Here is a 27,657-nt window from a genome sequence, read left to right as displayed (position 1 = left end):
AACAATTCTGTGACTCTCTAAAGCTGAGAGAAAGTGACTAACCAGATAAGCCTTTTGGATGAAGCGAGGATTTCAACCGTTTTCCCAGACCCTCTGACACTCTTAAGCACTAGCAATGACTATGAAATAAGAGAAATATTAAGGTTAAGTTGGTATACATTCCCAGCTAAAGATTCCCAGACAAGTTCAAGGTTTATATCTGTATATAAAACCCTTGACAACTTTCCTTGTGATCTGCCCACTCAACCGCTTTCGGGTAAGCGTCCATAGGTGCCTTCTCTGTAGTTTTAGGCACATGCTTTTGTTTATAGCCTACCCAAGTATTTAATGTTGATGCACTTTTATCTGAATTGTTTTTTAACTATTGTTTTTGAATGTTTTGATTGTTTTACCTACAATTCCACTTTTTTTTTGTAAACCGCTTTGCAGTTGTTCTACAAACAAGCGATGTATACATTTTTAATTAATAAAAGTTAAAACCCAAGGACCCCCTGTGCTCTGTCCCTGCAGAAAAACCACAACCCTTTCAGTGGTTGCAGCAATATCCTTAAATCGTCCCCTAGGACTTCCTCTCTTTCCAGATCCAGCTTTTAGCAGAAGGTGCTCCACTGGACTCTTTGCGCAGGCACGATTCCCGTTCTTAAACGTTTAAAAATTCAAAGCGCATTTCCCCAATGCTTTTAGCTGTTTCTATTTTATCTGTAAGCCGCCTTGAGTCCCTGCTAGAGAAAAGGCGGAACAACAATGATCAAAGTAATGTAATAATAATAACAGGTGGTAAGACATCAGGGCTGCAACTCCTGACTTTGCTACTTTTTATTTAGAGCGAGTGGGAGGGTATTAATAGCACAGCAACAGCTGCATTAAAATTTCGAGTTTTCTCCCTCGTCCTGCATCCCCTCCCCGAGAGAGTCCAAAAATGGCGCCCGAAGCGAAACAAGATTCGAGCTTCGCCGCTCTAGCGCTCCAGTTTCACCATAGAGAGGAAGCGTCGCCCCCTCGGCTCCTATGGAGACTAGACCGGAAGTCTAGCTGGTTCACTCTCAGCCTCCGCGGAAACCCTCCCTCCCTCGCCTTTTTTACGCGTCGGCTGCGGGTGACGTCATTGCCGCTCGCCGAGTTGTGTTGGCGCACGAGGAGAAGCGGCAGCATGGATCCAGCTACCGAGTTTCCTGTGGATCAAGTGCAGGTGAGAAGAGGTGGCCGCCGCTTTGGCGGGGAGGGGGAAGGAATGCAGCACTTGGGGGCTTCTCTCCGGCGTGGCGCTCGCTGGAGCGGAGGCAGCCGCTGGGCTTTCCGCGGCACGAACGGGCGCCTCTCGGTTTTGCGATTCGGAGTCTGGCGGGGTGGCGATCAACGGGTGCTGGAGTAGGACTGAGGGGAGCTGGCATCAAGATCTGACCGCGCCGGATTTACGCATAAACTAAACAAGCTATAGCTTAGGGCCCCACTCTCTTGGGGGATCCCAAAATAATTAAAAGTGGGGGGGGGGGAACCTGGATGTACATTTCCAAAATATAAGATAAAATACAAATAAAACCTACAGACAGCAACAGTGTTTTGTGTTGTGTAGGCTCCTGTGATGTAAGTCATGGACCCTGCCTGCTAGCTTGCTCCCTAAAATATCACTGGTTTGCTCATTTCTGCATGTAGGGTGCCTACATTCTGCATGGTCTGGTTACATGGCAACATATAAACATTACCTTCAGTAGCTTAGGGCCTTATCAAACCTAAATCCGGCCCTGGTGAAGTTCAGCAAGGCCAGGCCCTCTCAGCCTAGCCCTAAATGGGGGGGGGGGGTTAGAGGGGGAAGAGGAGAGGAGAGAGAACAGCCAGATGTGACTTCGAATCCTGTAGGAGAGAAACCCGACTGCTAAGTAACTTTTAAACAATTTGGAACTGTTTGCAAAGGACAGTCCCTGCTTTCTTATACCAGCTCAGAAAAGGGCAACCAAAAATATAGAAGGATGGATCAAAACCCTTATGAGGACAGGTTGCAGCTCTGGGGCCTTTTTAGGTTAGAGAAAAGGTGAGTAAAAGGTGGCATAATAGAAGTTTATAAGACTATGCATGACATGGAGGAAGGTGTGAAGCAGTTACTTTGCTGCTTGTATGCCAATGTGTTGGCCTAGATTAGGGGTTGAAAACCTGTGGGCCCTCCAGATCTTGCTGGACTCCAACTCGCGTCAGTCCCAGGCAGCATGGATGATGAGAGTTGGAGTCCATCAACATCTGAAGGGCCACAGGTTTCCCATCCCTACACTAGATGGAGGTGAAGGATTGAGCTAATTGTAAATTATGATTAATGCCGCTATGTATTTTTGTAGACAAAACACTTGCTCTTTAATAATGGGTTGGCTGGGGATTAGTTATCTGTATGGTTGGTTGGAATGCCTAGAGTGGTGCTTGGATGTGGAGTACTTTATTGCTAAGGATGCATTTTGGAGAGGTTGCTGTATCAGGAAGGGGAGTGTGGGTGTAGTTTCTGTATCAGAAATTTTGTTTAGTTACTAATCATGCTGTTTTGTGGAGTTCATCTGTGTTATAAGAATTCAAAGGTCTCGGATATAGAATAATGTTCATAATTGCATAAGGTAAACACACATACATAAGTATATAAACCATGTGTCTAAAATAGTACAGGAGAGCAATTCTGAAGCCATTTTGACTCTCCCCAAAGTACCTCAAATATTTTTCTGCAGTAGGAGGATGGGGAAAACTTTCCAATTTTTCTTTTCACTTGCAAATCCTCCCTGCAAACCCAGTCTGGCAAGTATCTTGGAAGGTGAACAGATTATCAACAGGCGTAATTTTTTAAAAAGAGAGTCGGGAACTAAAGTATTTGCAGTTTGAAAGTAATGGCTGGGCTACCCAGACAAATGCAATCAGAAAGGCTTCATCAGGTACCTTGATAGATAGGAGAGAAGTTGCACTCACAGTACTGCTGGAGATCACCTCCTTCTATGATGTTTTTGGGGTGGTTTTGGGCTAAGGGGTGGGCAGTTTCAAAAGTCTTTATAGGGGCTTGCACACCCTTGTTTTGGGTCTCTCACACCTTCTTGCAAGGGGGCGGGGACTCTGTTGCAACCAGAAAAAAAAGATCTGCCTTGCTTTCTACTGGATCCTTGCCTCCATCCATTCATCTCTGACCAATCATGGACTTCGGAGACTCAGTGCCTTGGGGAATTGGGCAGCAATAGCCAACCCCACATTTTCTATAACATCTATAATGCTTCATTTGAGGTTTCAGCTGAGGTTATTACCTGCTTTGAGATTATAATTTTTTTTTAATGATAACTTCTTGTGGATTTGCTCTTTCAGATTAAAAAAGCAGCCCAGGCCCTCCTTGCATTCAGCGCCAGTAAGCAAAAAAAGGCAGAGAAGCTGCTGTTGAATGAGGACCAGCATGTATTTCTGATGGTCACCGTTTGGAAAATCCCTCCACGTGATCAAGTCATCAAAATGTGAGGCTCTGGGTTTTGCTGCTCTGCTGTAATGTCTTTGACCATGAATGCCTTTTGCTTCAGTTGTATTCATGACTATTGTCAATCATTCCCTCTGTTTCCAATGGCCAGGCTGTGAGTGACATCACTTATATAGCCGAAATGACACTACCCACATTCAAGCAAGCTTTGACCTGGGAGGCCAGGGTTCAAGTCCCCACTCAGCTGTGAAGGTCACTTTGTGATCTTGGGCCAGCCACTGCCTCTCAGCCTTACCTACCTTTTCAATATAATTGAGAAAATAAAATAAAAACATAATTAGAATCATGTAAAAAAAAAAAATCAGAACTGTAACATGCCTTCACAGCTTATCTGTGTTAACTGATTAAATAATCTATTTTCCTTTTTTGAGCTTGGACTCCAACTGGAAACTACTGTGCATTCTTAAAATCTTGTTCTCTTCATTCTAGAACACTGCCTCATGATATTTTGCCGGCCACATCAGATGTTTGCCTCTTCACAAAAGATGAGCCAGGCTTAACAGCTGAGCAGACTGAGAACTTGTACAGGAAACTCTTGTCCCAGCATGGGATCACAAGGATCAGCGAGGTACAGAGGGAACTCTGAGCTTCATCAGTTGGTTTAGCCTGACGTACGAATGCAGCCTAAGGCCTCATCTTAGAAATGTCAGTGATTTAAGTGATATATAAGTACCCTAAATCAGGGGAACCTTTGGCCCTGCAGATGTTGCTGAGCTAAATCTCCCATCAGTCCTAGCAGGCATGGTTACTAGAGTTGTTCTCCTGTCACATCTGACAGGCCAAAGGTTCCCCACAACTGATTTAAAGTATTTATATACCATGTAGTAATCTGCCTCATATTGGTTTGCATCCATGTCATGTTATGCTTTATTGTACATTTCATTTTGAAAATGCTCTTCACTGCTTTAGGTCTAAAGCAGCATATAAAATACATTGGAATCATCATGATCTATGTCATTTTATGTTCTTTCAATTTCTATTTTATTATTTCAATATTCTGTTTTTCAGTTGGGGCTCTTTGAACCTAAAGTGCTGTATAAATAAATAAACTGTAATCATCATTATTTTATCTTTTAATTAAATGCTGTAGTGTAATCTAACCAACCTCACCCCTGTATCTGAAGGTCATCTCCTACAAAACACTGAAAAAAGAATATAAACCTTACGAAGCAAAGCGTCGCCTCCTGAGTCGATTTTCTCTCTTTTTGGCTGATGACCGGATTCGGCGGCTTCTGCCATCGCACACAGGGAAACACTTCTATAGGAGTAAAAAGTAAGTACCCTCACTTGTCCATGTTTCATTTCTACCAAATTCTACTAAAGATGCTGAACTCTTCCTGAAATATTGCGTTTTTCTATCATATAAGGGCTCCTGTGTCTGTGAATCTGAAAGCGAAAGACCTCTCTAAGGAAATAAACAAGCATCTCCAAGGCACTATTCTTCCAGTCACAAACAAGGGCTGTTGCTAGTAAGTATTAATTTTGATACTTAACTATCATCAACCAGGCTATGAATTTATTTACTGGCTGCATTTATGCATTGCTTCTCAGGCATTTGAGACATTTTACAACATGATGCTAACCCAAAGACATTCCAAAAGACAAAGGGGAATATTCAGCCAATTTTTACTCCACATACACTCTTTGAAATTAATGGGCCTGACTCAGTCCTGTTTGTTAATTTCAGTGGGTCTGCTCTGCGTAAAATTTAGTTGACTACCACCCATGCTAATAAAGGAGCAGACTTGTCTCAGGCTATTCATGGTATTTCTTCTTGAACCTAAAGGTGGTATATAAATTATTTTATTATTGGTAACCACAGTTGACTCGCAACTTGTGCATATTTAACTTGCACAATCGCAGCCTTATGGGCTTGGCAGTTGGCCATCTGAAATTGCACAGATTAAACGCACACAAGCTAGACAGCTTAACGGTTCTTTCAGGGTGGAAAGAGCTTTCAGGCTTTCTTACTGAGCTCTGAGACTCCCAGTTGCCAAGAAGGATAACAACAGGAGGACTCAAAGAAGGAACTTTTGGAAACTCAAGGCAGTAGAAACATAAGAAGATTGAACTGAACTTGAAGCATGGGAAGCCCCAACAAAAATTTATAATTTGGCAAAATATTTGGACTTTATGATATGTATTTGTATAATTTGGAATATTTAATGTGATTTGATTGGATTGTTAAAACGGAAAACTTAATAAAAATATTATATTAAAAAAGAGAGACTCCCAGTTGCCAGTAAGTGAGGCCCGCTCAGCGCACCGACTTCAGAAAGGTAGGGGGTGGTCGTGGGTGGGGGCCAGTTCCGGGGTTCTCTTGCCTATATGCGATTTCGGCTTTACAGTCTCCCAGTGAGTTGCAAGTTGACTGTGTTATCATTATCATTATGTGCTTTGTAGTTCTTCACCCTGGTATTTATATTAAGAAAGATGTCATGGACTGGCTTGGATGCAGAGGAGAGGTGGGAGAGACCAAGATGGAGAATCCTCAGGGAAAGAAGGCTCAGAGCCAGGGAACTGGTGGTGGGATGATGATGAGTGGTCAGAGGGAGCAGACTGGAAGGAGGAGGAGAAGGAGGTGTCAGAAGCTGAAGAGGCAACAGGGTTTAGTGAGCAGGGAGAGACTGTGGCAGAGAGCAATCCAGAACCATAAGCACCAAGGTGGAACCTGTTCAAGGGCAGCTTTCCTCTGAGGAATGCTGGGAAATACAGACAGGAAAGGGCTGTTGTGTTCATGCCCTGCTTCTCAGTTTCCCAGAGGCCACTGTAAGACACGGGATACTAGACTAGATGGGCCTTCAATCTGATCCTCCAGGGCAGGTGGTGGGGAGCCTCCAGCCCACAGGCTGAACCTGCCCCACCTGGCCTCCACATTTGGCCCACAAGACCATTCCCCCAAAGTCCGCACCACCCTGTTTTAGAGGTAAAGAACAGACAGCTGAAGGACTGCCATTCAGCAGGGTATTGACTCCAGATGTTGCTCTCTTTTTTCAGTTCTATACGTGTTGGTCACAGTGGCATGGAGGCCTCGGAGATCTCTGAAAACGTCGTTGCTGCCGTGAAAGTGTTAGCCACGAAAGCCCCCCAGGTAATGATGCTCAGTTAGGTGAGGGGTTAAGGCATCTCTTCTGCACACTCATCCAGGAGTAAATCCCATTAATCTTGGTGGGGCTTATTTCCAAGTAAATATGCATGGAATTGGGCCATCCATCTTTTTGTTAAAAGCGGTTTGCTTTGTGTCTGCCCTCTTTCAATAACCTCCTTTTCTTTCTTTTTTAAAATAAAAACAACAACACACAATTGCTGCAGATCTGGAAAAGTGTTAAGATCCTTCATCTCAAGATGAGCAAATCTGTTGCTCTTCCGATCTTTACCTGTAGTAATCCCATAAAAGGAATTCCTCAGAAACAGCCAGATGCCGAAGTTGAACAGGTAAGAGACTGACTCATGCATACATAGTGGGCGCTTTCAGCAAGAGTGGTCCTCCTGGCTGGTTAAATAACTACAGCTATTTAGTATTTTGTAACTTCTGCATGTCTGAAGAGGCTTAAACAAAATGTTTTAAGTAGGCACGGGAAAGAGAGCAGTAAAGGTCAATAGATGGGGAGTTCCAAAATGTAGGTGTGGATTTACGACTGCAGAATAAGTATAGGGTTCCACAGATCAAAGCAGTCGAATAGGCACATTTGGGAATTGTAGTTCTACTATTCGGAGGGTGCTGGGTTGGTTGTATGTGGAACTAGGGAGAAGATCCAAAAACGTTCTGGGAAATGTGCATTGGTACATGGTGTGTACCCATTTGTCTGTTTTGGTGTGGTCTTTTGATGAAGGCGCTAAGGAAATTAATAAATACCTTCCAGGAAAACCAAGCGAAGAAGAAGAAAAAGAAAGGGAAAAAGACAGCTGGAAAGAAGAACTTGGCTAAAGCCGGGGCGACAGGAGAAATCAGCCAGGTTCCTGCCATTGCTGGGGGAAAGAAGGCAGCAGCAGCAGCCGTCTCTGCCGTTGTCAAAGCGGAAGAAGATGAGGATGGAGACATTCCACAGCTGGTTCCAATCGAAGCATCTCCCGGTGTGAAAAATGAGAAGGTAAACCAATCTTGTTCTGGCTGAGTTACAATTGGAGCTTCAACTTGACAGAAGATTCTGTTCCAGATACCTTGCAGGGCTGTCCACATGGTATGCTGAACACAGGCACAAGCTGTGGGTGTGTTTGTGTGAATTATTTGTATGCACAGGGACACAGGTTGTACTCTCATGGAATGGAATGTGAGGGTTTCTGTGTGGTCGTTTTGCCACCCTCAGAAGCAGGGGGAACGGTAGGCCAGGAAAGGGGTTTCTTCATGGCAGCCTCTAAATTGTGGAACTCTATCCCCTCAAAGGTGAATTTGGTTATCTTCACTCTACAGTTTTTTCCCATATGCGGAAGAGACACCTCTTTACCCTTGCCTTTGACGGAGTTAATGTGGGGTTTTTTTTGGGGGGGGGGGACTCCACCTCTTTGGTTAATTCACGGTTTCATTTCATCAGGAACCGTTTTACTTGTTTTTACCATTTTGATGGTTTTATCCATTTCTAGATAAAACTTCTGTAACCCACCCCGGGATCTTACAGTGAAGGGTGGGTTATGAATCTTGTAAAATAAATGAAATATAATACATAACTTACTTATGAAAATAGGCAAATACATTTTAATAAGAGTGCACTAGACGAAAAAGCATTTACACTGCTTCGTGAAAGGTGATCATTGTATCTGCAAAGGTCAGAAAATGTCAAACGAAAGGGAAAGTGACAAACTGGCAGGAGATCTTTTCCTTGAGATTTAAAAGAAAGGAAGCAAATATTTTTTTGCTTGATAGGTGAACAAAATCCAATAATGATGTTCAGGTGCAGTTTGTGCCAGATAGGAATAATAATTATTACTTTATTTGTACTTCACTCTTCTGACTGGGTTGCCCCAGTCACTCTGGGTGGTTTTCAGCATATGCAAAAACATATTAAGACATTAAACACTAAAAACCTCCTGATATAGGGCTGCCTTCAGATGTCTTCTAAAGCAGGGGTCAGCAAACTTTTTCAGCAGGGGGCCGGTCCACTGTCCCTCAGACCTTGTGGGGGGGCCGGACTATATTTTGGAAGAAAAAATATGAATGAATTCTTATGCCCCACAAATAACCCAGAGATGCATTTTAAATAAAAGGGCACATTCTACTCGTGTAAAAATGCACTGATTCCCGGACCGTCCATGGGCCGGATTTAGAAGGTGATTGAGCCAGATCCGGCTCCCGGGCCTTGGTTTGCCTACCCATGTTCTAAAGGTTGTATCTCCTTGATATCTGCTGATAGGGCATTCCACACAGTGGGCGCCACTACCAAGAAGCCCCTCAGTGGTTCTCTGTAACCTCACTTCTCACAGTGAGGGAGCTGCCAGAAGGCCCTCAGACTTGGATTTCAGGGTTTGGGCTGAACAACAGAGGTGGAGACGCTGCTTCAGGTATACAGCGCCAAGGCCGTTTAGGGTTTTAAAAGTAAGAGCCAACACTAGCTTTTATTCTCAGTGACGTTTGGTAGTGAGTGGGGAGAAAAATAGTATCTTTCTATTTTCAGCACATATCATGGTGAACAAAAACAGGTGAGTTCATACATTGAACTACCGTGTGTTCCGTATTCCGCTCATCATTGCTCCCATCATCATTTTTTAAAAGGAAAAAGTCTGTTGACTCCTGATGAGTGCCTTTATTCTCTTGCTTTCCCTCTTCAATATAGGTGCTAGAGCCTAGTCCTGCCACAGGAAAAGAAATCAAAGCAGGCAAAAAAGCTGCAGCAACTCTAACTCTCCTTGGCAAGAGGAAGACATCCCCGTCTCCAGGAACACAACTGAAAACACCTGGAGTTGGGTCGAAATTGCTCGGACGAGACAAGAAACCCAAGACCCGAAGCTAAAACGTTTTGGAGGAGGAGCAGACAAAGACCCCAAAGAAGACAGAAGCAAAGTCTTCTGTGACCATTAAACCAGGGAAATTGGTCAAGTCTGCCAGGAAAGGTCCTTAAACTTGGGGAAAGGAAGGTGCCGCAGTCAACATGACCAGCGTTGCAGCACATTGTCAAGTTGCTTTCCTAAACATAGGGTTGTAGCCACCAAAGTTGTCCTGTTAGCACAAGGACTTGTCTGCTCACTCTTCTGTCCTCCCGTGTGCCCCACTCCACCTCCTTCCAAACCCTCTGGAGCAGATGTGGGGAGAGCAAGGAGAGAGGGGAGATGTTCTGTGTCCCAACTGGATGTCCTTGCACCAATAGGATGACTTTGTTGAGTACAACTTGTAAAAGTCAATGGAGTTCAGCAGAAAAGTCACCTTGAGAACAGGGTGGCTATAGAGAGCCAGCATTTTTCTTAGCAATCTGTAATCTTGTTTCTAACCGCTAATACAGACCTGTGTTATTCAGATCTATATAAAGTCAGACTTTCCTTTTATGACATGTGCATTGCAATTTTTTTTGCCTGTACTTCATTATCTATTTTATATTATACAATTTAATATGACATACAGTTATAGCAAAACTAAGGTATTTCCTAACCTTAGTCTCTTGGGTAACGGATTTTTTATTTTTACAAAACACCTCCTGATACTCAAAATACATTATTTATTCAGATACTGCTCACCTGGTGAGAATATTTATTTTATTTTTATTTTTTAAAGTTCATTAAGCCCATGACATCAACAGAATTGAGTTGTTGTCTTCTAACCCTAGTTGAAAATTATACTTAAATTAGCAAACTGCTAGTAACCCCAATATCAATTCCAGATTGCTATTAGTAATTGCATCTTCTAGATTGCATGCTATTTTCAAAATCCACAGTTGGGCATGACTTTGATCAGGACCAACCAAAATGTCAGAAAATAGCAAATAAGCTTTCCAGTTCTCCGGAATTCTCCATCAGTCTGGATGTTACAAAGAGCAGGGGCTGATGTTTTGTTTCTTTGTTTTGGACAGGGTGCAGGTAGGGGTGGAACAAAACAACAACAAAAATGATTCTACATTTAAACTCTGTTTCAATATGGAGATGTTGATTTTTGACCTTTTTTACTTTCTTCTGACCCCTGTTTACTTCGTTTAACATCTAGACCGGTGACCAGACTGGTCTTCGGAGATCAGCTTCGGAGATCTCTGAAAGAAAAGCCCCGCAAGCATGGTAGCCCCAACAAGCTTGATCGGTGGGCCTGCTATATGGGAGCTGTAGTTCAACATCAATCTGAGGGAATTCAGTCTTGGGCTCCAAAAGGTGTCACAGCCCTGTTTAGTAAGACGGAATATGTGCATCAGGGGTGGAGAAGATTTTTCAGCCAGAGGACCACATTCCCTTCTGGGCAATTTTCTGCCAGCGATGGGCAGGGCCAAAGGCAAATGTGAACTGAGCAACAAATACAAAGCTTGCCTTTCTGCAGGAGGCTACAGTGGTACCTCGGGTTACATACACTTCAGGTTACATACGCTTCAGGTTACAGACTCTGCTGACCCAGAAATAGTACCTTGGGTTAAGAGCTTTGCTTCAGGATGAGAACAGAAATCGGGCTCTGGCGGCGCGGCAGCAGCAGGAGGCCCCATTAGCTAAAGTGGTGCTTCAGGTTAAGAACGGACCTCCGGAATGAATTAAGCACTTAACCCGAGGTACCACTGTAATTGCACAAGAATAGGAGATTCCATGTTTATAAGTATAGGCCTGCATCCAAAGTTTTGCATGCACAAGCGCAGTTCTTGAGCAGCACCAGTGTGCCATGTGGTAAACCGCTCTTAAAGACAAGGGGACTCTCAAAAGCAGGTAGTGGCATGACCTGGGCACCTGCTCTTTAAAGGAAATGTTAAATCCCACTGGGCGTGTTCGGCCACTTCACTGTGGCTTAAAGTAGTTCCCTGTCCCTAACGTATTTTTTGGATTAGTAATTCACTGCCATTTGTGCAAATGATAGAGGATTGCGACATTTCTAAGCTCGCTCAGTTTACATTCCTAGTGATTATGTAGCATTAACTCCTTCCTTCTCCCCTGTCTTATTTTAAGGCAGTGGTTCTCATGGCTGGAATGAATTAAGTACTTAACCCGAGGTACCACTGTATTTTCTATACGCTCACGCACCCCACTCTGTCCTTCATTAAGGCAAACAGGAGGTATGAATAGTTCACACATTGCAGCCAAGCATAAACGCAAGGGGGGTGGGGTTGAAGCAGGGCCAGTGAGGGGCATGGCCTGGGGAGAACCTAGATGGCCCTGCAGAGGCTCGAAGGGCTGCATTCTGGCCCCCAGAGCTGAGGTTCCCATCCACCCAACATGTATAGTGAGAGTTTGCATCCAGTGAAATTGGGGCTGCCACGTGATTAAAGAAAGCAAAGTTGGTCTAATAGTTTTTGATTAAATTTGCAAATGAATAAAACCAAATACTTAAGAATTTAATAGCACATTTCCTTTGTTTTCAAATGATATAGGCATATGTTGCAGCAAGAATAACAAAAAAGGCGTTTGCTCTGCAAGAGGGAATTTTTTGGGGTTTTTTTTCTAAGATTGCAGTTGCCACATCTCCAGTTTTCTAAGTGCAGGTACTGAAAGCCCCAGATTAGAGGGCCAATGGTGGCTAGAGTGTGAGACTAAGACTGAAGATGCTCAGATCCCCTCAGCCCTGAACCTCACAGAGTGAAGTTAGGACAATCTCTCTCAGCCTTATGCATCTTACAGGCTGGTGGTTTTATTTAAGGGTAAAGTACTGGCTTCACTATGACAAAAATCTTGTAAATCTAAATGCTTAGTTCTGCCTGGACTTGAAATTGTGCTATTAGTGGCTTTTAGTTAGGGAGGTCAGTTAATATGGACTACGTCAAATGCTGTTTATAGCAATTCTGAGTTTTACGTCAGTAGTCCTAATATTTATGCAATAAAGCATTTACATCTCTCTATCAAAGGGTTTTGAAGCTGAGCAAATGGTTTTGTATTGTGCATGTAGATCAAAGATAACCTAAAAATTGTTTGAAATTGCACACATTATCTCTTTATCTTGAGAGGTATTTAGCAAGGTTTTTTGCAAAAACACTCAGACTAGTGCTTAATGGCTGTACTGTGTGTTGGCCGGATCCAATGCACTTTACAAAGTCAAGGTCAGATGTAAACACACTATTTCAGAATCATCAAATACAACCTTGCAATTTCTACATCATAACATTTTTAGTAAACTTTCTTACTCCGTTGTCTATGTATGTTGGCTAATTTGGCTTCCATCTCTACAAGCTATTTTCAATTACTAATTTTTCAAGGCACATGGCAAGTAAATTAAACTCATGTCTAGTCTTAAGTGCAAAACATTTATCATCTCTTAGAATCTCTTAAAATAGAATCCAACAGAGTTATTGTAAGAAGCAACTTACTAACTTTTAAGACTTGCTTCCACCCTTCTTGGTAAGTTTGATTCTGTTCATTAGGGTTGGAATAGGAAAAAAAATGGGTTCTGTCCAATGTTAGTCCTACTCGGAGTAGATCCATTGAAACTAATGAACATGAATAGCACTAGCCAGTGGATATAACCCAGTAATTTCCTGTGGCAAAAGTGGTGTTATTTTGTTTAGCAAAGTGAAGGTGGTTGTGATGTCACCATTTACTGATGTCATGAGCATCATTTTGCATACGTTCAAGTTGTTGTCAGAGGCTGTGTGCACACACCATATATATATGAAGCAGAATTTCCCAAGAATCCTGGGAACTTGTTTGTTAAGTATGCTGGGAACTGCTTTGTGAGAATTAAACTACAATTTCCATGATTCTTTGGGAGAAGCCATGTGCTTTAAAAAGATGGCGCATACACAGCCACAGACTGGTTTATTCATTCCCTTGCTATTTAGCTTCACCTTTACATTACTTCCACCCATGTCCGGATATATCTGACAACTGAGGTTGATACTCTTTGCATCTGACCAAGTGGGCTCTATCTAGTCCCTGAAGCTTACGCCATAACGTTGCGCTTTTAAAATTCCACAGGACTCTTGGTTTTGTTGCCACATGCTTAATTAACCCTCTGTAAATCAGCCCCAAGAAAACGTGGCACATGAACATTAAGGCAACATGCCATTCACATGTTTCACTTTTGTGATCGCTCAGGTTTATTTGAAATGGCTGACAATCTATTTTACAGTAATCATGTTTGTTTCATCGTGGCTGCCCCCATTCTGTTAAATAGCATTCCTGTTGAGATACAGGAGCCCACTGTCAACACTTTCTGGAAACAACAGAAGAACATTTTTGATCTTCCCAGCTGGATCAATGGATTTCTGCCATGGGTGTCTTATTTTGGGTGGGTTGTTGTTTTTTCTTTTCAAATATATCTGCTGTTTTCTGTGTTGCTTTTAACTGGGATTTTTAAGTTCTTTTATTGTACATCACCTTGAGATTTGTATGGGGAAGGCAATCAATAAACTAATAGAATAACTATCACCCTCTTGGCATTATAAATCAGCAGGCTGTAAATGACTGAACTGGAGTGTGTAACCTTCAGCAATCTGCAATAGTAAGGAGTGGGTCTCTTGAAATGAGCTAGATATGGGGGTGCCCTCAAATGTGTACCTCTTTTTGACTCTAACATGTTTCAAAGGAATGATACTCCATATTGTCCTAATTCCTCTCTTCTATAATCTGTTGCATCTCAGATTACAGAAATGTACTGTGCACAGAATCTGTTTTGTTTAATCGTCCAATCCTGTGAGTTCCACAAGAATAGCAAAACTCACCCATGTCAAATACATCTGTGCTAAAAGCAAAGACTGGTTTGCTTTCACCCCCTGCACACGCCATCAGACTTCATTGAAAGACAGCTTCCCTAAAGGCTAAACTGTTATACCTATGAGAGGGCATGCAGGTGGACATAAATTGAATTTTCAGTGCAACTTTTTAAATGGAAGAATGGCTCTGAAGAAATTATAGTCGGCATGTTTTAGCAGCCATACCCTTAGGTGCTCTTTATCTTGGACTGCAATCCTAATCAAGCTTCTGGAGAGTAAATCCCATTAAACTCTGGGATTTTCTTCTGAGTAAGTATTCTTAGGGTTGCATGGTTAAAGTCATTTTGTGAACAATCTTGCTTTCAATTAATTTTTTGTGATGTCTGCTTACGTTTTAAAATTTAAAAATCTGCGTCTGGATTTCTGCTCTTTGTAAAAGTGGGCAATTTTAAGGCACATGGCTCACTGTAAATAATTCTGGGAACTTTAGTTCTCGAAGGGTGCTGAGAATTGTAGCTGTGAGGGAGAAGCAGCAATTTCCAAGATTCCTTGTGGTGGGAGCAATGACTTGTAGTATAAATGTGCTTGAAATGTATGGTGTGTATGTGACCAGTGTATTTTTTAATTTCCTTCAATGTAGATTTAACCACAACTTTAGCAAAACTGAAATTTAAAAATAATTCTAGAAGCATTACATAAAAAGGCTATGAAAACCACCTTGTAGTGTGTACTGATAAGCTACAGTACTTTGGGGGGAAAAAGTTATGTGAAAGTTTTGCCGTGGAGATACATATGCAAAGAACTCACATAAAAGGTTCCCATGCAAAGCAGCCTGGATTGACATTAGAACGCAGAGTATTTTCGAAAGAACAAAGGAAGCTGCCTTGTACCAAGTCAGACAATTGGTTCACCTGGTATTGTCTACACTGACTGGCAGCAGTTCTCCAGGGTATTTAGAAAGGGAGCCTTTCCCCAGCCTTATGTGGAGATTCTGGGGATTGGATCTGGCACCTTTTGCATGCAAAGCAGATGCTCTACCACTGAGCTATGCCCTTTTCATTGTGCAGAAAGTTCAGGCACAACAGTGCGGATGAGTTGGTGCTGCAGCTGCAGCTGATGACACCTTTTGCACTGAGTACACAGGATTAGGCTGTCAGACATTATTTCTTCCAGCCCCAAATAAACGGTTGCATCTCTCTGCCAGCTTTCCTGCCTGTTTACATTATTTTATTGAAATAGTACCTCAAATGTTTTCCTTGGATAATCTTGCCTGAAGAAGTGTTTTGCAAACGGTGAAGAGTTCAGTTTTTAAAACAAATTTAGGCTGCCACCTCCTATGCACATGGCACGTGCTTCCACATAAACATGTATAGAATTACCGGGGATGGGGAAACAATGGCTCTCCAGCTGTGGACTCCCCAGCCAGAAGAGCCAATGGTCAAAGACGATGGGATCTGTCGTCCAACAACAGCTGTAGTGGTATAGGTTTCATATCCTTGGATTATACTATAAGGCAAAATTCTGCCCTCCTGTCGCAAGTCTGGGAATAGCCCCCCAAATCTTGTTGGTCACCAACTCCCATCAAGCCGCAGGCAGTGGGATCATTATGGGAGCGAAATTCCAACAACAGCTTTTCTAACACTGATCCACAGAGACGTTGTGTCCTAATTTAAAATGATGGACCCTTGGTTTTATTTATTGTTTATTTAAAGGTTCAGAACATTAATACAGTGGTACCTCAGGTTACATATGCTTCAGGTTACATACACTTCAGGTTACAGACTCCACTAACCCGGAAATAGTACCTCGAGTTAAGAACTTTGCTTCAGGATGACAACAGAAATCGTGCTCCGGCGGTGCGGCAGCAACAGGAGGCCCCATTAGCTAAAGTGGTGCTTCAGGTTAAGAACAGTTTCAGGTTAAGAACGGACCTCCGGAACGAATTAAGTACTTGACCTGAGGTACCACTGTATGCTCTTATGCACTCTTTTTAAAATAATTTGTTGCTTCAGCTTTCTTAATTGTATAATGCGAACTACAGGCAATACTGCCAGGTTTTAGTTTCACATTGCCAGGCTATCAAAGATAAGCTATTGTAGAGTTTCCTATCGTGAACTTTGTCCTTACTAATGGAAGAACTCTTATCTCAGCTGATAGCAGGGAACTGGCCTATGGTGTTTGTTTTGCTTTAGATCTTATTTTTGCATGAACCATTTAAAAATAACTCTTTAAGATGAGACACACACCCCTCTATATTTTCTGACTTTGTCCGCACCCATTATTAGCAGTCGGAAGAAATTGTGGAAGGTTTGACAAAAACAGCACTGTGTTTCCACTTGTGTATTTACACATCTGTCCCTAAGTATTAGATAGCATTATGATGTGTTCTAGTTTCTCCATGTGCACAGAACATCTGTCTCTAAAGCAAGCATGCAACTGCTGTTTTTCTCACTAGAATTAATAAACTCTTTCTGTAATCTGATCAATATATCTAACTGATTAGATTAAAGCAGGCATTTATTAACTTTAGAAGGAGGGGGGAAACCACTTGAATGCTTGCCTCACAATTAATTACATAAACTCCAAACTCAATATGGTTTATTACAAATACACATCTCAAGTGCCTGTTGCCAATTAGTGATTAGGGCTAATATTTATGTTCTCTTTATTACTGAATGTGATCAGGGGGTGGGGGTGGGTTGGTCCCGATTCCTCACTTTCTTGCCTTAGCACACTAAATGAATGCTATTTTATGGGATTGTTACTTGAGCCAATAAATTATGGCTCCCCATTTTCGTGAGTGAGATATTCCAGGGCTACTGCAGTGGGTTTTGGTTTCCTTTAGATGAGAGTGCACAGTGGACATTTAAAGCATTTTGGTAATATTTGTTTCATTTACCAGTATGTCTCTTTCTGAGCTCCCACTTGTCATAACTACATTTTGTTGGATTCCATGTGGTGTTTGGTGGCCCTGGCGCTTAATCCAGGGAGATCAACAGTATGTGATGGTACAGCCAATGACAGTTAGAGCTACCCCATAACTGGTTGTAAGAAAGGGAGGCAGGAGGGGGCTGGCTAAAGGGCAGACTGAGGTCGGTGGCGCAGCATCCTGCTTGCACCAGCCACCACTGTGGGATATAAATTCTGAACTGAAAACTTATCCTGGTCCCCATGCCGATGTCTGCAAAAGGAAAGCACATGAAACTGTGAACATGAAATCTTCCCTTTTGCAGAGATGGCAGGGCATGCGAGTTCAGGGCTGGGGCTAGCTCCTGTGCATCTGCTGGTCAGATGGATGGACCTAACTTCTGAATAATCGTTGTCTTTTTAAAATTAGTCTTTATTAAGTATTTTCTTGTGGTACAAAAAAATAATAATCTAATAAACAAGGAAAAGTACCTATAGTGTCTCCATATTAAATTCGCAGTCTTTTTCACAATTCATTTGCTTTCGGTATGGGACCCTGATGTCCAAGACCATGGGTAGGCAAACTAAGGCCCAGGGGCTGGATCCGGCCCAATCGCCTTCTCAATCCTGCCACGAATGGTCCGGGAATCAGTATGTTTTTACATGAGTAGAATGTGTCCTTTTATTTAAAATGCACCTCTGGGTTATTTGTGGGGCCTGCCTGGTGTTTTTACATGAGTAGAATGTGTGCTTTTCTTTAAAATGCATCTCTGGGTTATTTGTGGGGCATAGAAATTCATTCTCCCCCCCCAAAAAAAAGTCCGGCCCCCCAACATGGTCTGAGGGACGGTGGACCCCTGTCCTAGACACCATGTGGTTGGGAAAAAGAAGGGAGAGAGGGAGGGAGGGAGAGGGAATAACGATCTTACATTCTACTGAATAGTCTGTTTGATATTCTTACTGGCTAGACTAAATGACTTAAGCATGTCCTACTTTCTAGGTTCTCTGCTCTTTGGAGTACATCTTGTGGCATGTCTGTGATAAAGCCAATCCCCACCCATGAGGGGCTACCATCTCTTGTTGATGCTTCAAACTTCCCTTCAGGAACAAGGAACGAGGCCGTTATAATCGGGGAACAAAGCAACTGGGTGTACTACAATAAGCCTCTTACATTGATTGCCATTGGACTCCTTGTATTTCTTAGTGGGATTGGCCTTTCTGCCTTGCACTTGGTCCACACTGTAGAGGTGCCATCTGCCCTGGGGCCTGTTTGTCTTTCCATTGGACTCATGTTCTTCGTTACAGGAATGGTGTGGCTACCCATTATTAAGCACGCCCTGAGATATGATGGACTTTTAACAGGAAGCCCTACAGACTTCAGCGCTTGAGATCCATACTTTTTCATTTATTTTTTTAGCTTTTTAAATTGCTTTCTTGAACTTAAAAAAATAACATAAAATCATAGTTATCCATAATAAAAAAATAAACAACAACAAAAATATCAATATCTGTTACACTTTATCACAGTCTTCTTTTGGTTCCAGTGACATCCCACCAATTCCATATATGGCAATTTAACTATATATTTATCCAGCGCACTATTCATCTCTGTTTATAATAATTACTTTTCAAAGATAATGTACTTTCTTTAACTTATTCAGTGAATTAGAGAAGCTATTCAAAGGCTTCCATAGACTTCATATTATTACAATCAATGCAATTTTTAAATAAACCCCATTTATTAAAAAATACTTAAAGTGATATCCTGCTTGCAAAGATAGTTTTCCCACTATCTATGGTTTAACAGACATTTGTGCTAAAGGATTTTGCTTTTTCGTATAAATATTGTGGTCCTCTCCTTTCCGTAAAGGAAACATGCTCACCACTTTCCATTGTTCGTAAATAAAAGTAGTGCAGCTGTGCACAGAATTTTTCTAATGGGCCAACATGACTACCTTAATTTTTTGCCTCTTGAGAAATTTTGCACCTCTAGCAGATATAAACCACCAGAGGTTTTTACAGGAGGAAGACCGGTCCTCCTCTAAGAAAGAACCAAACAATGCTTCTGCCAAAGGCCTGGGGAGAGCTTTTTATATTTCTCCTCCTAAAGAGCATTAGGGGTCCACTTAATTTTATGAACATTTTTATTGGCAGTGGTGATAGGAAAAAAATAGTAGAGAAGGAAGAGGTCTTATGCCACGTATCGTATTTACTCGAATCTAACGCTCACCTTTTTTGGGCCAAATTACATTGCGAAAATTAAGGTGCGCATTTGATTCGATGGTGCTTTAGACTCAAGTAAAGACGGTAAAAAAAATTCCTCTGGCAGATTTCCTGTGCCTTTTAAAGATGAAGTTCAAGCGACTAAGCATTTGCTTGTACAAATTAGCACCCCCACTGTGTTTCAAGTCATGTCTGATGTTGCTGTAAACACCATTACCCCGTGCTGCCACCCAACTCCTATTCAACAAAGCCATCATCTGCTCATGTGCTGTCATCTGTGTGAGTGGAATAGATGTCTGAAATATACACATCATAGCTTAACCACAGCTTATGTTTTCAAATTGGATGGAAGCTGGTCTGAGGGAAAATGCACCAAGCAGAAGTATTTCTTACGAAACTACAAGATACATCTGGATTGTGGATAATATCATGTGTACTCAGCTCTAAAAGGTGAGAGCACACTGGAGCTGAAGCAAACAGTAATGTATACAGAGTCTCAGTTTCCACATTTGTTCCCTTAACTACTGCAATAAATCTATTTTTAAAGAGCCACTAGATTCTTTGTTATTTTTGTTGGATTAACACAGCTAACCTGCACAAAGTATGCTCCCCCCCACCCCTGCAACAGCCGATGGAAAAAAGTGCTCTTACCCTTGGGTGTTTTCCTCATGGAACACTAATTCTAATTTTGAAATGGATTTGAACAAACTAAACTTCGTTAGGTTGCTTTGAAATACACTTGGCATAGTACAGACCACATAAACAGCTTTCCAAGGGATGAAATGTTTTAAGAACAGTAACCAGGAATTCAACAGAATAGCTGCAGCTTTACACAAAAATTGAGAGGCTTCACTATGGCTTACTCTTGAACACATTGATTCTTACTTCTGAGTAACTATGCATAGATGTTAATACTGCAAGTCCTTCCCTGGTAATAGAAGGATTATCTCACTTCTTTTTCCAAAGCTTGAGGTTATTTACGCACAACCCGGTGTAAAGCACTAGCCCTAAAATAAACTGCAAGAGTCATTCGCAATGATGATGTCTGAAATTGGCCAGAATGCAACTCACAGAATCATAGAGATGGGAGGGTCATCTAGTCCAACCCCCGTGTCAATGCCAGATTTACGTACAGTATAAGCTAAACATATAAGCTATAGCTTATGGCCCCACTCTCTTGGGGGCCCAAAAAAGAATTAAAGGGGGGAAAACCTGGATGAACATTTCCAAAATATAAGACAAAGAACTAATAAAATAAAACCTACATACAGAAACAGTGTTTTGTGTTGTGTAGGCTCCTATGATGTAAGTAATGGCCCCCGTCTGCTAGCCTGCTCCCTAAAATATCACAGGTTTGCTCATTTCTGTATATAGGGTGCCTACATTCTGCATGTCCAAATGGCTTTAGAGACCTATTAGGTCCATAAATTACCATATAGCATATATTCAGCACAAAAAACAGCGACAACTTGTTGTTGACAAAGGACAGCTGGACATATAAAGGGCCCCATTACCTTCAGTAGGTTAGGGTCTCATCAAACCTAAATCCGGCCCTGCCCCGTGTCATGCTCAATCCCACAACCCTTGAGACCACGAGTCTCATAATCCACCGACGGAGCTATCCCTGGTGTGCGTTTTGCACAAATACACACGAGTGTGCTGCTCTCTCCCCTTTGGGTTGGGAAGGACAAGAGATGGGGAACCGCCTGAGGCGTCTGGAAAGGAGAGTCCACGGGGGGACACCTGTCGGGGAGGCGGTGGAAGGGACGCGCGCGCCGCCTCAAGGTGCGCGCGCCCCGCCCCGCCCCGCCAGGTGCGAGGAGAAGGAGGGCGTGTCCTTCCCGGTCCCTCAGGTAAGGCGGGATTCTCTCCTGCTCGCCCAGCATGGCTGTGGCGCTGGGGAAGGCGCCGCCGCCGCCTCAGGCGGGGAGCTTGCCCCCCTCAGGGGCGGCAGGTGTGGCCTCAGGTGCGCAGGGCGGGCCGGCGGCGCTCCAGGTGCTCCAAGTGCCCGGCGCCGTCCCCTCGGACGGGCTGCTCTCGCCCTGGTCCAGCGCAGTCTCCTTGTCGAGCGCCTTCGGCTCCCCTCCGGAGTCGGCCACCTCTCTGCCCGCCGCCTCGGCGACCATGGCCTCGCTGGGCGGGGGGCTGGGCCGGTGCGCGGGCGCCTTCTGGATGGCGCTGCTCTTCGACGCGGTGGGCCTGGCCATCCTGCTGGTGGGCGTCTTCGTCGACGTCTTCTTCGCCGACCTGCTCATCTACGGCGGCGGCGTGGGCATCTTCTTCAGCCTCCTCTGGTGGGTCTTCTGGTACGTGGGCAACCTGGAGGTGCCCGCCGCCGAGCTGCAGGACGACGTGGGGCTCCGGCGCCACTCGACCAAGAAGAAGAAGGCGGCGCCCGTCGGGGCGCCCGCAGGCCACGGCCTGGCCCGGCTCGTCAGGAACCTCAGCATGCGCTTCTCGGGGCCCTTCACCGCCTTCTCCCGGTCCCCCGAGTGCCAGCCGGGCTCCGTCAGGAGGGCTCACTTCGCCAGCGCCGCGTCGACGTCGGTGGCCACGACGGTATCCAGCTCGGTGGAGCTGCAGGCGGCCTGAGGAGCAGGAGGAGGAGGAGGAAGCAGGCGAGGCGAGGACGGACGGCGAGGCCCGGGAGCCAGGCCGGCTCGGCGAGGTGGGTGCCGGGGGGTGAAGGAGGACGCGCCGCCCGACGGGCCCGCAGGACCCCACTCGCTCATGGCAGCTGCATGGTCATTATCATCATCATTAGGATAAGTGTGTCTTGCCTCTCCTCCTCCAACTGCCTGCCTTTATTCATTCCTATATTGCGTTTCCAGCCCCAAGGAGATCAAAAGTGCGGTGGGTAAGGGCAGCTATTGCTCCCCGCCCCCCACAACCAGGTAAATAACTCAAAAAAATAATACTTGGAACTTGTAGAAAGATTTTTTTTCCACCAAGCACTTGGGGTCAAAAGAAAGTAATTTAAAACCACTGTTGTTGAGACATTTCCGAAACTTCTAGATAGACAGAGGATGGTGGCAGTCCTCCCTGCCCCAAACATGAATCCTAGCTATGCCCATATGTATGGTACCCCCGCAGGGTGTCAGGGGTGGGTTTGATACTGTGATTGTGAGCCACTTTGTAAAGAGGTTTTTTCCTCCAGAAAAGTGAGTTACAATATTTTACTAACTTTTACTCAGAGTAGATCCACTGAAATTAATAGAGCCAAGTTAGTCACGTCCATTAATCTCAGTGGGTCTTCTAAGAGGAGGAATAACATTGAATACAACCCAGAGTGCATCATTGTCCTCGCAACAACCCTGTAAAGTAGGTTAGGCTGAGCACTCCTGCTGTTAGGTAACCTGTTAAGACAAACCATGGCTTTGCTCTTCCGCAGTCTCTCTGGCTGATACTTGGCTTAGCATGTTGTCTGAACCAGGGCTCATGGTTAAGCATTCATCTAGGAGCTGTAACCAACAATAAACCTTGGTTACATGTCACTTGTTTCAAAACAAGGCGGTGACTGGGCCAAGGGTGCTCTGTGAGAGCTTAATGGCTGGAGGATTTGAACTGGCGTCTCCCTAGTCCTAGTTTTGCACACTATAACTGTTATACCACACTGGCTCTCAGATTTCAAACAAGGGAAAAATCTGCTTTGGTGCTGCTAACACGGTGGTTTGACTTCGCCCCCAGAGGCGCACTCCATTGTCTCTCAAGACAGACGGATGCCAACAAGTATAACTTAGGTCAGTACTTTGTACCTGACACTGCCTCCTCCCATTGATTGTTTGATGACTGTACTTGGTGGAGTCCTTTAGCAAGCTTAATGAATTGCTTATCTTAAAGATAAGTAATAATTCATAGTTCATTATGAATGTGTATACATTATTTCCTACAAACCTTAAATATTTAAGTAAAGTTGTAGGGTTTTTCCTCTTTTCTGATCCAAATTGTTTTATTGAAAAGGAAAACAAATGATTTTGGCGCTTCCCAATGCTCCTTATCTGGGAACAATAGCAAATTTTATCATGTGTTAAATCTTTACAGACTTGTATTTATGTGAGACAGTTGTTCAAGTGGGAGATACTATATGGATGATCAGTACACTATCAGTATGCTAGTAACTTCTAACTCAAGCAGCAGTAATGGCTCCAAATTTATGCTGGAGCTTGCTTGGGGCTAAATAACGATTAGCAAACTGAAACTGAATCCAGATTTTATTTATTTATTTTGATCAGATGGAAATGTTAATGCTACATAGGGATGGGGTCACATAGTCAAGGAGATCTACCTCTTCTGGAGTGGAATTGAGTTATGGAAGGATTAAACTTTCTGTTGGGAGTACTCCTTGAACTGAACTTGCTCTGGATACTCTGGTCATGGCGAAGAGTGCTTTTTCTAGGCTTGTCTGGAGCACAGCGACTGCGCCACTCGATTCCTTGGCAACCCCTTGGATCAGTTATTGCAGCATGCTATTTACAAAGCTACTGTTGAAAATAACTTGGGAAACTGCTAATGGTGTCAGAAGAATGCACCTGATTGGCTTTTAGTGGGTGTAGGACCTAATGTTACACCAGTACTCATCAGACTGGTTGGCTATAAGCTTCTGGGTACTAGCTGGTTACATTTCTAAATCAGGGATGGGGAAGATGTTGGACCCTCCTCCTTCACACACAGTCAGCATGGCCAGGGGTTGGGAATGAGGAGAGTTGGAGTCCAACAGCATCTGGAGGTGCCATAGGTTGCCCATTTTCTGTGTTTTGAGCAAAACGGTTCTGTTCCAGACCCCTCACGTTTGTGAGGTTAAATATGGGGTAGCATGATGCAGAGAGTTTCCACACCTATGGTGCCTTCTTCATACCTATTTTTAAGAGGGCAGTCAAGTCTTTATTTCAAAAGACATTTGATTTGTGCAGGGGTTTCTTTGTTTTTAAATTTTCTTCTTGATTTTCTTTTTAGAATTGCATTATGAAGATCAGAAGCAGCTTTAGTCAGCATTGGCAATGGTCTAATGCAGAACATCAGGGTATAAGGGAATTCACACAAGATAGAGGAAGAAAGGGAAGGAGTGGGTGATTGCATAATTTCCCACTTCTACAACCAGAGTTAATTACATCTGTACCACTCTAAATACGCAAGTACAATACAGAACACAAACTGACTTTCATCTTATAATTTGATTTTCTTATACTAATGAGCTGAAACTATTGATCTAATGAGTTCTGTGAAAAGTAGTCCTCCAAGAATAGTAGCTTTTTAATCAAAGAACAGTTCTCACTGTTAGATAAGCTCTAGTCTAAAAGAAAGTGATCAGGTTGAATGGGATTGGATACACACACTGAAAGATTTGAGATATGGAAGAGTTGGCTTACTGATGTTCTAAGAATAGCATCACTATTAGTATTATAAGAAATACTTAAGTTACATGGAATGGTAAAAATGTACAATACATTGATCTGAGTCTGACAGTGTAATCAGACTTACTGGTAATTAAGATGCTTTGAGGACTCTTCAGGTCATATTTTATTGATTCCATAATCATTTTTCTTGGTAGGAAATATTTCCCCATATTTTCAAAAAGGCTGATACTTAAAATATATTTTTTTACATTGTTTGTTTTTCCTTTCAGGAATTATCAAAGACTATTACTTACTATTACTGTGAGTTATGATGAAAAACAAATGTGGACATCACCTTAGTCACAAGATGCTGGAAAAACTACATAGAACCATCTGTGAACTCTGTGGAATCTGCACTGTGTTATGAAACCACATTTCTGCCAAATATTTATGCTTCAGATTTCTGCTGGAAAACAGCATTGCCTATATCTTAAGCAGTGTAAAAGGATTTATATTCAGTTACTCAACTTAACAATTACTTAGGGACAACAGGATTTATATTTTTTAAAATGTTTTCGTAAACTGAATAGCACTCCTACTCTTAAAACAAGGGCATTGATCCTCAAACAGTAAATGTGTGCTACTGACTAAAACTTTTATGTGGAAGTATTCACAAGACTAAGATCTTGGAGAAATAGTTTTGACACCCTGAAAGCAGGGTTTAGAAGTCCTCAAAAGTGCCTTAAACACATGACATATCTTATTTATATGAATGCTCTTAAGATCCGTTGGTGAAGGGAGCTTTATGAATGATTGTTGAAGTGGGTTGGATCCCAAGACTTAAGTTGTATGAACTTGGGTCAAGTTGTTTGAACCTGGGTCTCTTTGAAATCAGTGGGTGATATCCAGCTAAGGTATACTCAGAGTAGAACCATTGAAATCAATGGGCAAGTGGTTTAAGTCCATTGATTTTAGTAGGTCTGTTCTGAATATGACTGACATTGGATCTACCCAATGAAACTTGTCTTACTGCTTTTTAGTGGGACCTAAGTTGGGTGAACTTAAGTTTGGATCCAACCTGGTCATTTTGTGGATTTTTATACTGTAAAATGTACTGAATGAAATGTCCAGTCTTCCAAATTCTCAGGTCCCCCACCCTTTTTTTATTGGCTTGGAATTAGAAATGTTGCATCTTAGAGGAAAAAATAGAAATGCACTAGATTCTACTACAATGTGAAATAGGTGAAACTTGGCCATTGATTTTTTAAAATAATAATTCTAGAAATGTTTCTAAAGAATGCTGGTATGACAAAGGCAACTAGAAGGTCTACTGTTTGTACCTACCTCATTAAATAAAGTTTTGCCACCTTGATTCAATACTGCTACTGGCAAAATTGTTGTTAATAAAAATGGTTGTCTTTCTTTGTGATTCTGCTTTATATATGAATTGATAGAATGAAGGAACAGGTAGAGATTATTTTAAACAAGCAGAAAAGTAGATATTGTGTCAAACAAGAATCTGGCATTCCATTACTAAAAATATACTGTTACTAGCTTCTTAGGTTTCCCTTTTCCACCTCCTCCAGCTCACTTGCCTGCCCCAGAATCTATTCATAGATCCTGGGGCCACATTCCTAAGTACTACTAACTTACTTGTGCACAACAGAGCTAAAGCATTGTATAACAAAACATTTTCAGAACTTGGGAGGGGACATGTTGAGCTTGTGTCTCTGTGTACAAGATTTCATTAGCAGACCCAATGGAAATATACTTGCTTCATACACACACACCTTTTCTTCCTAGGATCAGATATTTGTGGGGGGACTTGTCTTTTCAGTTTGAGAAGGTGGATTTGTACAGTCTCTACCCCACAATCCCCTTCAAGTCAATTCTATCTTTGGCATGTTTGATGTTATCCATGTCCATCCAGGCTTCATTTGACCCCTATGCCTGAAAGTCGTAGCATGTAGCAATATCTTGGTCTGTCTTCAATGCCTTGCTGTGCAGATGCTCAAATTCAGCACCTATGTGACGCTAAAATTTGGCAGCCCCTGCCTCTCACACTCCATTCTACAGCATTGTTTTGGTGCCCCCTGCAGTGCAGCGTCCAGTGTGACTGCAGAAGTTGCGCCACCCTAAAACAGCCGCTGTTCATCTAGACCTCAGCCCACATATTGGTGGGTCCAGTTCAGCAGTGATTTGTTTGCTTGGTTGTTATTAAAAAGATATGTACACTACTGATATTAGGGGAAAGCACACCATAAACTTGGGGGTGGGGCATCTCTAAGCCCAATGGCTACATTCTCTAGTAGTCAACATTTCAGGGACCATGTGCTCTTGGTGCGTGAGGCCAGAGGCAGAGTCCTCATTGCACCTAAGAGCAGCAGGCAAGCTTAAAAGACACAGGGTGCACCACATGGCTCATACAACTGTGGTGGCTGCCTCATTTTGCCTAATGGTAGGGCCAGCCATTGTTCGACCAGTGAGTGAAGATTTGAACCTGGGTCTCCTCAGTATAGCACTTTAGCTACTATCTTACAATGGTTTCACATGAAATTGTATGTGAAGCATGATCAAAATTCCCCTTCATTTTCATTTGACTTTGAATGGGGCAGAATGGGACCATGGCCACATGCATGCCATATATTTACAGCACATGGCTTCCCCCAGAGGAATACTGGCAACCATATTTTACAGAGTTACTATTACCTGCACCACCCTTAGCAAACTACAGTTCTCAGAATTCTTTGAGGGAAGTCATGTGCATGGTGTGTATGCAGCCCGTGTAAGGGAAATCATTCATGATCCCGTCGTTTAAGACAGAAACAAGAGCCTTTACTTGTGGTTCCTGCCATGTTCAACCCAAAACCTAACTGGAAAATCAAATACACCCCAAAACGTAACAAAAATTAAATTGTAAAAAAGTATTGAAGCCACTCCAGCTTCAAATACTGTC

At 42.9% G+C, this 27,657-nt stretch overlaps 2 protein-coding genes and 1 long non-coding RNA gene across 4 annotated transcripts in view; 2 read left to right on the top strand and 1 right to left on the bottom strand.

The window, feature by feature from the left end:
• The window catches only part of LOC308463448 (transmembrane protein 238-like), a 166,317-nt gene extending 140,239 nt beyond the window's left edge, over positions 1-26,078 (top strand). Inside the window, exons 2-3 of one of the 2 annotated variants that reach the window (XM_080981855.1) lie at positions 20,777-22,262; positions 24,992-26,078. In XM_080981855.1, the coding sequence (XP_080837981.1) occupies positions 21,253-21,960 (708 nt within the window). In that variant the 5' untranslated portion in view covers positions 20,777-21,252 and the 3' untranslated portion in view covers positions 21,961-22,262; positions 24,992-26,078. Of the gene's footprint in view, positions 1-20,776; positions 22,263-24,991 lie in introns of those variants that run through there. The other variant, XM_080981854.1, reaches the window with a different exon arrangement.
• On the top strand, positions 1,089-9,958 carry RSL1D1 (ribosomal L1 domain containing 1). The gene is made up of 9 exons (XM_080981845.1): positions 1,089-1,189; positions 3,322-3,464; positions 3,914-4,052; positions 4,609-4,757; positions 4,852-4,953; positions 6,482-6,575; positions 6,797-6,919; positions 7,348-7,575; positions 9,253-9,958. The coding sequence occupies exons 1-9, from the start codon at positions 1,151-1,153 to the stop codon at positions 9,427-9,429; spliced, it is 1,194 nt and encodes a 397-aa protein (XP_080837971.1). The 5' UTR covers positions 1,089-1,150; the 3' UTR covers positions 9,430-9,958.
• Positions 20,136-20,341, bottom strand: LOC308463464. Its single transcript, XR_013979599.1, has 2 exons — positions 20,265-20,341; positions 20,136-20,230 (listed from the first exon to the last, which is right to left on the bottom strand). It is a non-coding gene; the product is annotated as an uncharacterized lncRNA (long non-coding RNA).
• Positions 26,079-27,657: the final 1,579 nt, after the last annotated feature.

The sequence above is a fragment of the Podarcis pityusensis genome (genome assembly GCF_964106645.2).
Source record: "Podarcis pityusensis genome assembly, chromosome: 14".
Taxonomy (NCBI): Eukaryota; Metazoa; Chordata; class Lepidosauria; order Squamata; family Lacertidae; genus Podarcis; species Podarcis pityusensis.
This window is presented reverse-complemented; position numbering and strand designations above follow the sequence as displayed.

Excerpts from the sequence above, each read along its gene's own strand:
- RSL1D1 (XM_080981845.1), top strand. The coding sequence starts at position 1,151 with ATGGATCCAGCTACCGAGTTTCCTGTGGATCAAGTGCAG. Across the intron at positions 4,954-6,481 it reads ACAAACAAGGGCTGTTGCTA|TTCTATACGTGTTGGTCACA; the intron begins GTAAGTATTAAT and ends CTCTTTTTTCAG. Across the intron at positions 6,920-7,347 it reads CAGATGCCGAAGTTGAACAG|GAAAACCAAGCGAAGAAGAA; the intron begins GTAAGAGACTGA and ends AATACCTTCCAG.